Below are 10854 nucleotides of genomic sequence, written 5' to 3' on the forward strand. Positions count from 1 at the left end.
CAGCCAAGGTACGCACCCGTCTTAATGTAGCCGCAAAGGTTTTAACGGAAATTTGACGTCAAAAAGCTGCAAACACAACAGGTAGCCGAGGCCGTTCATCTTACCCAACTGCTTGACGAAAGCACCCCTTGTCCCGATAATAGTATAGAAGCACAATGGCAGAGAATTGTCCACTCCCTACAAACTGCAGCAAAAGCAACACTTGGATACCAAAGACCACCATCAAGAAATTCGTGGTACGATCAGGAGTGTCGTAATGCTACTGATATGAAAAACGCAGGGTATAGGGCAACCCTGCGGATAGTAGCAACGCGTAATGCGATGAAGAACTATCGGGAGAAAAGGAGAGAGAAGAAACGTATTTTCAAAAAAAAAAAAGAAGAAACAAGAAAACCGTGAGCAAATCGAGATGTACAGGAGTCAGAATGAAGTCCGAAAATTCTACCAACGGGTAAAACATCAAACCGAAGGCTTTGGTGCAGGCACATCCTCCTGTAGAGATAAAGAAGGAAACCTGGTGGCAGATACAGACAGCGTTCTGAGGATCTGGAAGGAGCATTTTGAAAAACGTCTGGTATCAAATAGTAGCGGTGAAGAGGATACCCCAGAACCAATAATAGATGGCGGTATAGAGAGTATACCACCTAGCCAAGATGGAGTCAGAATAGCAATCAATCGGCTGAAGAATAACAAAGCAGCAGGTGCCGATGGATTACAAGCCGAACTATTCAAGACTGGTGGTGGGATGCTGGTAAGGAGCATGCAGAAGCTGATTAGTACAATTTGGCTAGAAGAATACATGCCCAATGATTGGAACCTCAGCATCCTGTGGCCCGTGCACAAAAAAGGATACAAGACGGACTGTGACAACTATGGAGGAATAAGTCTCCTTCTCATCGCATATAAAGTGCTATCCAGCGTACTGTGTGTGAACGACTGAAGCCAATGGTCAATGACATACCATACCAATGTGGCTTCAGACCTGGCAAATCCACCATTGACCAGATTTTCACTCTGCGCCAAATCCTGGAAAAAAACCCACGAAAAACACATTTACACATTCCTCGACCTATTCGTCGACTATAAAGTCGCATTCGACAGCCCTATCCGTTCAGAGGTGTTCAAAGCCATGTCTGCGTTTGGCATTCCTGCAAAATTAATTCAAGGATAACTTTAACAGGCACAAGATCAGTAGTTAAAGTCGGAAATGACCTCTCGGAGCCCTTTAATACCGAACGAGGATTTAGACAAGGTGACAGTTTGTCGTGTGACCTTTTTAACATCCTACTGGAAAGGTCATACGAGAGGCAAAAGTGAACAGAAATGGCACTCTGTACACCAAACAACACCAGTTACTCGCCTACGCCGATGACATCGACATAATGGGCCGAACATTGAGAGCGGTAACAGCCACCTTTGAACAAATTGATAAGGAGTCTGCCAAAGTGGGTCTGGCAGTTGAACGGCGAGAAGACCAAGCTGATGGTATCAACGCGCAAGACGTCCAGTAGACTCGGACCAATTGTGGAACTTGAGAACTACAGCTTCGAGGTAGTCAAAGATTTTATCTACCTTGGTACCGCCATAAATAAAACGAATGACATCAGTTTTGAAATTCGTAGAAGGATAGTGATGGCCAACCGATGTTACTATTGTCTGAGCACACAACTCAAAAGCAAGGCCACCTCCCGCCAGACCAAACTCACACTCTGCAAGACGCTGATACTACCCGTGCTGTTATATAAATCTAAAGCATGGGTACTTCCGCAAGCAGATGAGGCAGCTCTTGGGGTGCTTGAGAGAAGAATTCTCCGAAAGATCTATGGGCCGATCCGCGTTGACGGTGAATATCGCCGTCGATTATACCATGAGTTGTACCAGCTATTCTCGAACATCGACATTGGTAGACGTATTGAGCTGCAGCGACTACGTTGGCTAGGTCATGTTGTGAGAATGGATGAAGATGCCCCAGCCCAGAAGGCATATAAAAGCGAACCAGCTGATGGTTCACGCAGAAGGGGAAGGCCACGACCTCACCTATATTTAAACTATAGACTCCTCTGAGTAAACACAATATAAGCAATCACGTAACGTGTCGTTAAACTAATTCCAAAAATAATTTATCGCCCGCTAATTAACTTCGAAATTTTTAAATATTACCATAATCTTTCTCCCGCTCTAAAAATAGCATTTCGATTTTTAAATAAACAAATCGCTCAGTAATTAACAAAATAAATATTCATCAAACATATGGTTTTTTTTAATTAGTCAATGACGTAACGTAATGATACATTCACCACCGTAACGTAGATTACGTATTAATAACTCCGATGCTTCTCTGAATAACCAAACCAAAGCATTGATGTGAAGAAGAAGAAGAAGAAAATTCATTTTTGGAATTTACTCGATTTGAGGAAAATGCCAAAGGAAAAACAAGTTCCGCCTAGGAGAAAAAAATGTTGTAATGCCAAGGTAATCTAAGGCTGTATGTGTGTGTGGAACTTTAAAACAACAACAATCCAGGCAATAAAAAATAACAACCAGTTGTTGTAAAACAGTTGAATTGTTAACCAGAAAATTCGTCGGCTAGCGGGAAAATTTTTCAAACAGGTTTTCCATTGGCCACCACCTACCCACACCATCGATTTACCTCAAAGAGTGGCTAACGAAAAAAATGAGAAGGCGAAGAAGAAGAAGTAGCTTGAAATGAAATTGAGATAATTATATCAACCCATGAATGACAGCCGCCAATGTCTGCCTCTCAATGGCAGCCTCTGCGGAACACGATGAAAAGTCAAGTTCAAGGTGTTCACAACTGGAAATCCAAAACAGAAACAAAACTAAAAACTAGCCATGTAAATTTATTTTAATTATGTTTTGTCTGACGTTGTTGTTTTTTTTTTGGAAATTATATGGAGAGTGGCGGAAAAGTGACTATCAAATTTTATTTCCTAGTTTATAAGCCATGTAAAATTTTGTAGCAGACATTGGAAGTTCAATGGCTTTGTGTAATTTATGCAGGTGTTTTTCTTTCGGCGAAGCAACGAATTAATTTCATTGCGGGGTCATTTTGGGATTTTTCCGGGGAGTATAACGAAAATTAATATTGGATTGGATTTTTACTAAATATTTTTTCATGGCCCTTAAATAGGCGTGGAATTTTTAAAAGTATTTTTCATGGTCTAAAAATACGCGTGGAATTTTTAAAAGTATTTTTCATGGTCTAAAAATACGCGTGGAATTTTTAAAAGTATTTGTAAAAATAATTTTTCATAGCCTACACACAGGCGTGGATTTATTAAAAATAATTTTTCATAGCCTACACACAGGCGTGGATTTATTAAAAATATTTTTTCATAGCCTACACACAGGCGTGGATTTATTAAAAATATTTTTTCATAGCCTACACACAGGCGTGGATTTATTAAAAATATTTTTTCATAGCCTACACACAGGCGTGGATTTATTAAAAATATTTTTTCAATGCCTATCCTTAGTACTTAGCTGGCTTGTGACAGAACTATCGTTCGGTCTTTTGTGCAGTTTTTCCAATTTGAAAGACTATATTCGGCAATGTTATCTTCCACTTGATCCTCCCATCGTATTCGTGGCCTTCCCCTTCTGCGTGAAGCATCTGCTGGTTCGCTTTTATATGCCTTCTGAGCTGGGGCATCTTCATCTATTCTCACAACATGACCTGTCCAACGTGGTCGCTGCAGTTCAATACGTCTAACAATGTCGTTGTCCGAGAATAGCTGGTACAACTCATGGTTCATTCGACGGCGATATTCACCGTCAACGCAAATCGGCCCATAGATCATTCGAAGAATTTTTCTCACAAACACTCCAACAGCTGCCTCATCTGCTTGCGTAAGTACCCATGCTTCAGATCCATATAACAGCACGAGTAGTATCAGCGTCTTGTAGAGTGTGAGTTTGGTCTGGCGGGAGGTGGCCTTGCTTTTGAGTTGTTTGCTCAGACCATAGTAGCATCGATTGGACATCACTATCCTTCTCCGAATTTCAAAACGGATGTCATTCGTTTTATTTATGGCGGTGCCAAGGTATATAAAATCTTTGACTACCTCGAAGCTGTAGTTCTCAAGTTCTACAGTTGGTCCGAGTCTACTGGACGTCTTGCGCGTTGATACCATCATCTTGGTCTTCTCGCCGTTCAACTGCCAGACTCACAGATCGGCCCATAGATCTTTCGGAAAATTTTTCTCTCAAACACTCCATGAGCTGCCTCATCCGCTTGCGCAAGTACCCATGCTTCACATCCATATAACAGCACGGGTAGTATCAGCGTTTTGTAGAGTGTGAGTTTGGTCTGGCGGGAGGTGGCCCTGCTTCTAAACTGCTTACTTAGACCATCGTTGCATCTGTTGACCATCACTATCCTTCTCCGAATTTCAAAACTGATGTCATTCGATTTGTTTATGGCAGTACCAAGGTATATAAAATCTTTGACTACCTCGAAGCTGTAGTTCTCAAGTTCCACAGTTGGTCCGAGTCTACTGGATACCATCAGCTTGGTCTTCTCGCGCTTTTAATGCCAGACCCACTTTGGCAAACTCTTCTCAATTTGTTCAAAGGTGGCTGTTACCGCTCTTAATGTTCGACCCATTATGTCGATGTCATTGGCGGCGTAGTCGAGTAACATGTGTTTTTTGGTGTACAGAGTGCCATTCCGGTTTACTTTTGCCTCTCGTATGACCTTTTCCAGCAGGATGTTAAAAAGGTCACACGACAAACTATCGCCTTGTCTGAATCCTCGTTCGATATTAAACGGGATCCGAGAGTTCTTTTTCGATTTTAACTGCTGATCTTGTGCCTGTTAAAATTATCCTGCATAGCCGAATTAATTTTGCAGGAATGCCAAACGCAGACATGACTTTATACACCTCTGAACGGATAGGGCTGTCGAATGCGGCTTTATAGTCGACGAATAGGTGGAATGTTTTTTCCAGGATTTGGTGCAGTGTGAAAATCTGGTCAATGGTAGATTTGCCAGGTCTGAAGCCACATTGGTATGGTCCAATAATGTCATTGACCATCAGTCGTTCACACAGTACGCTGTATAGCACTTTATATGCGATGTGAAGGAGACTTATACCTCTATAGTTGGCACATATCGTCTTGTCTCCTGTTTTGTGCACGGAACACAGGATGCTGAGGTTCCAATCATTGGGCATGCATTCTTCTAGACAAATTGTACTAATCACCTGGTGCATGCTCCTTACCAGCATCTTGTGACCTCCAGTCTTGAATCATAGTTGCCTACATATAGGCGTGGATTTTTTTTAAATTAATTTTTCAATGCCTACAATTAGGCGTGGATTTTTTAAAAATATTTTTTTTCGTGGCTGACAATTTTTTTTTTTATAAATTAAAATTATTAATTACGCTACCGCATATCTTAGTGTCAACCATGCGTGCGACATACACACATTTACACCATAATTATCGAGCGTAACCAAAAAAAGGTGTCGACGTGATATATTAACACATTTTAATGCCAAGAAAATGTTGGTGGCTATAATTTAAAATTAAGACCTGCTATTATAACCAATGAGAAAGGGAAAGATCTATTATTCAAAAAAAAAAAAAATTCAATACAGAAAATTATTTCAGATTGTGTTTTATCGAAATACAAAAATAAATTTTAGGGGAATAGTTAAAAATTTGAAATGTTTTTATTTTCAAAAAAAAAAAAAAAAAAAAAAAAAAACAAAAATATGGGAATCTATTTTATAGGTCTTTGGAAATCTCCTTGGGGATTTTTTATTTCACAAAAAATCACTCAAAAAATACTCGAATTTTATTACAATTTTTTTTTTCTAAATAAAAGATGCACATGATGACACTTTATATACCCATATATAAAATCGAAGTCTCACCCTCCCACTAATTGTTCAATTCCCATCACGTCCTTATCAACGCGGCGTATCTGTCTATCAGTTACATTATTATTGTGTCAGTGTGCTGTGTGATTATGGAGCAATATTTCCGGAATTTTTTTATTCAAACCTGCCAAAAAGACGAAGCTTTCATTTTCAATCAGACACAGAGGTTGGTCACAAGAAAAAAAAAACAACAACTAAAAAACTTTATAACCCAGGTTACCCAAAAACAAAAACCTCCAAAGAAATGGTGTCATCGTTACGGTGCATTGATTCGTGGACATGATAACCGTAGCGTAGTTCGGAGTGACCACCATGGCTAATTAATATTCTGGGCGCAATTTTTATTTGTCACTCACAGTAAATTTTGGTGTTTTTGCTATTGGTGGGAGATTTCTTGTTGTTGTAGTCACCATGTAAATGTAGATGGGGTTTTAATCGTGTTTCGATTACAAAAAAGTACTATTACTTGGGGAAAAATTATCGATAAAATTTTTTTCATATACAAAATTTATCGATAACAATTTTTGTGGCTAAAAAAAATTATCAGTAACAATCGATAAGAATTTTTCTGTATAGAAAAAATATTGATAATACTTTTTTTTATATAGAAAATTTATCGATAACAATTATTTTTTGTATACAAATTTATCGATAATTAATTTTTTGCATTGACAAATTATCGATAATTAATTTTTTGTATTGAAAAATTATCGATAAAAATTTTTTGTAAAAAAATTATCGATAATTAATTTTTCTATACCAAAAATTAATTATCGGTAATTATCAGTAACAATCGATAAGAATTTGTCTGTATAGAAAAATTATTGATAAAACATTTTTTATATAGAAAATTTATCGTTAACAATTTTTGTATAACAAATTATCGATAACATTTTTTTGGTATAAAAAAATTATCGATAACAATTTTTTTGTATTAAAAATTATCGATAATTCATTTTTTGGACAGAACAATTATCGATAATAATTGAACAAACTATAAAATTATCGATAACAATTTTTCTATGAAAAAAAAGAACGAAAATAATTTTTCGCAATCAAAAATTATCGATAACAATTTTGTATATAGAAAAATTATCGATAAAAAGTGTTTTTGTTAAAAAAATTTATTGATAACATATTTTTTGTATAGAAAAATTATCGATAGTGATTATTTGGCATAGAAAATTTATCGATAACATTTTTTCCGTATCGAAAAATTATCAATAACAAATTTTCTGTATACAAAAATTATCGATTAAAATTTTTCCGTATTAAAAAATTATCGACTACAATATTTCTATATAAAAAGTTATCGATAACAATTTTTCTATATAGAAAAAATATCGATATTTTTTTGTATAGAAGAATTATCAATACTATTTTTCTGAGTAGAAAAATTATCGATAATAATTTTTTTTTTATAAAAATATTATCGATAAAAAATTTTGTATAGAAAAAATTATCGATAAAATTTTTTTGTATGGAAAAATAATCGACAATAATTTATATGCCAAGAAAAATTATCGATGATAGTTATTTTTTATAGAAATATAATCGATAATAGCTTTATTGTATAGAACAAATATCGATAACATTTTTTGCATAAAAAATATATCGATAACATATTTTTTGTATAAATAATACATCGATAACATAATTTTTGTATAAAAAATATATCGATAAAATATTTTTTGTATAAAAAAATATATCGATAACATATTTTTTGTATAAAATAATATATCGATAACATATTTTTTGTATAAATAATATATCGATAACATGTGTTTTGTATAAATAATACATCGATAACATAATTTTTGTATAAAAAATATATAGATAACATATTTTTTTTAAAGATAACATATTTTTTGTATAAATAAATATATCGATAACATATTTTTTGTATAAAAACTATATCGAAAACACATTTTTTTGTATAAAAATATATCGATAACATATTTTTGTATAAAAAAAATATATCAATAACATATTTTTGGCATGGCAAAATTATCCATAACAATTTTTATGTATAAAAAATAATCGATAACATTTTTTTCATGTAGCAAACCAATCGATAACAATATTAGTGTATTGAAAAAAACAGTCGACAATAATTTTTCTGCATTGACAAATGATCGATAATATATTTTTTATCGATAATAATTTTCTATATTTAAAAATTTATCGATAACAAATTTTCAGTATAGAACAATTATCGATAATTATTTTTCCGTATGGAAAAAATATCGTTAACATTATCTATATAGAAAAATTGTTATCTAAATTATCGATTACAGAAAATGATCGATAATTTTTCTTTCAAACAAAAACTACCGATAAAATTTTTCTTTTCTATATATATTTTTCAAACTATCGATAACAAAATAATGATCCCTTATTCATAATTTTATTTTCTTTCTCTTTCCAGTTCGTTCTTTCTCCCTGGGAAATGTTCTCTCACTCCCAGTAAACTCTCCCAACGATCTGCCAACAAAAAAGAGAATTCCCTTGAGAGTAGCTCTTCTCCCACAACATGAGCGCAATAGCCAATACGGCGGCAGTGGTGGGTGGCGCCCTGACGGCGGCCACAAGTAACAGTTGGTTCATACCCACCCTACTAGCAGCAATTGCCTATTTTCAATATGAAGAAATTATGGATCCCGAGTCGAAACCCATTGATACCGCAGGAGATGAAATCAGAGATCACTACGATTTTATTGTGATAGGAGCAGGATCGGCAGGGGCTGTGGTGGCAAATCGTCTAACGGAAGTGGAAAATTGGAATGTTCTGCTGCTTGAGGCAGGTGGTGATGAAACGGAGATATCAGATGTACCACTAATGGCGGGATATTTGCAGTTGAGTAAAATGGATTGGAAATATAAGACAGAACCGTCGGGAACCACTTGTTTGGGTGAGTAGAGGAGGAGAATTTTTTTTGGATTTAAAGAAGTTGCTAATTTGTGATTTTTCTTTTAGCCATGAACGGAGGTCGCTGTAACTGGCCCAGAGGTAAAGTCTTGGGTGGTTCCAGTGTTTTGAATTATATGTTATACCTTCGAGGCAGCAAACATGACTACGATGCCTGGGAGGCCTTGGGCAACCCCGGCTGGGGTTATCGTGATGCTTTGTATTATTTCAAAAAATCAGAGGACAATACCAATCCCTATTTGGCCAGTACCCCTTATCATTCGACGGGTGGATATCTAACGGTGGGAGAGGCTCCCTATCACACCCCATTGGCGGCAAGTTTTGTTGAGGCCGGCGTTGAAATGGGCTATGAAAATCGCGATTTGAATGGTGAAAAGCAGGCTGGCTTTATGATTGCCCAGGGTACTACGAGGCGTGGCAGTCGTTGCAGTACCGCCAAGGCTTTCTTGAGACCGGCACGGCTCAGGCCCAATTTACACATTTCCATGAATTCTCATGTCACCAGGATTATGATTGATCCTGTCACTAAGTTGGCATTTGGTGTGGAATTTGTCAAGGACCAGAAGCTGTATCATGTGCGAGCCAAGAAAGAGGTAATTTTGTCCGGAGGTTCCGTCAACTCTCCCCAGCTGTTGATGCTGTCGGGTATTGGACCTCGCAAGGAATTGACCAAACATCGCATCCCTGTCATCAAGGAGCTGAATGTGGGAGAAAATATGCAGGACCATATCGGATTGGGTGGTCTGACCTTCATGGTCAACCAACCGGTGTCGATTGTGGAAAATCGTTTCCATTCCATGTCCACGGTGCTGCAATATGCCGTCTTTGGTCAGGGTCCCCTCACGATTTTGGGTGGTGTTGAGGGTCTGGCCTTTGTCAATACAAAGTACGCCAATGCCACCATGGATTGGCCGGATATTGAATTCCATTTTGTCTCAGGGTCAACAAATTCCGATGGTGGTAATCAGCTGCGCAAGGCCCATGGCCTTACGGATGCCTTCTACCGTGCCGTCTTTGAGAAGATCAACAATCATGATGTCTGGAGCATAATACCCATGTTACTGAGGCCACGTAGTAAAGGTTCGATAAAACTGCGATCCGGAAATCCCTTCGACTATCCTTACATTATACCCAATTACCTGACCGATGATTTTGATACAAAAACTCTGATAGAAGGTGTGAAAATTGCAGTGGCCCTATCAAGGACCCAGGCAATGCAGAGATTTGGTTCCAGGCTTTCAGCCATTAAATGGCCTGGGTGTCAACATCTGCAAATGTTTACCGATCCCTATTGGGAATGTATGATCCGTCATTACACTGTGACAATTTATCATCCGGTTGGTACCTGTAAAATGGGTCCCTATTGGGACCCCGAGGCCGTTGTGGATCCACAACTGAGGGTCTATGGTATTCGTGGTCTACGTGTCATCGATGCCAGTATAATGCCGAATTTGGTTAGTGCCAACACAAATGCTCCTGTCATTATGATTGCCGAAAAGGGTTCGGATATGATTAAGGAATTTTGGATTAAAAATACGGTGGTGTAGGAGGAAGGAGGGAGAGTAAGAGCGAGAGAATGCTCGTTAGAGGTCCAGTGTATGAGAGTGGAGACGAGTGAATGAATTATTTTTTAAATTATTTTTTAAGTTATGTGAAACCAAATCGAAAAAACTGTATTTAGTGTGCCTGTCATAGTTTAGTAATTTTTTTTATATAGCAACAACAAAAAAAAATTATTTATATAAGAAGAAGAGGAAAGAAATGACAATTTATTTATAAAAATTATGATATTAAACTATAAAATTAGGTTAAGTTGAATAGTCCTTAATTTAAAATATAAAAATAAATTATTTAAATATATAAAAAATGTTTATTCGTTATATTCGGTTCGTAATTGTGGCCTTTGGTACATTTTGCGCACAGGATTCTAGGTCCATTTGATCAACTAAATCTTGGTCGATTATCTTGAAATTTGCCATGATTATTAGTTGGACTTATACCTCTCCCCATGAAAATTTT

The 10854-nt window shown here is 36.7% G+C and overlaps 1 protein-coding gene across 1 annotated transcript; it reads left to right on the plus strand.

Moving 5' to 3' along the window:
* Positions 1–8439: 8439 nt before the first annotated feature.
* Positions 8440–10382, plus strand: LOC133329841 (glucose dehydrogenase [FAD, quinone]-like). Its single transcript, XM_061538306.1, has 2 exons — positions 8440–8818; positions 8884–10382. The coding sequence occupies exons 1-2, from the start codon at positions 8440–8442 to the stop codon at positions 10380–10382; spliced, it is 1878 nt and encodes a 625-aa protein (XP_061394290.1).
* Positions 10383–10854: the final 472 nt, after the last annotated feature.

Source organism: Musca vetustissima, unplaced genomic scaffold, assembly GCF_032173495.1.
Source record: "Musca vetustissima isolate MV318-11 ecotype Yass unplaced genomic scaffold, APGP_CSIRO_Mvet_v1 utg12221, whole genome shotgun sequence".
NCBI classification, from domain to species: Eukaryota; Metazoa; Arthropoda; class Insecta; order Diptera; family Muscidae; genus Musca; species Musca vetustissima.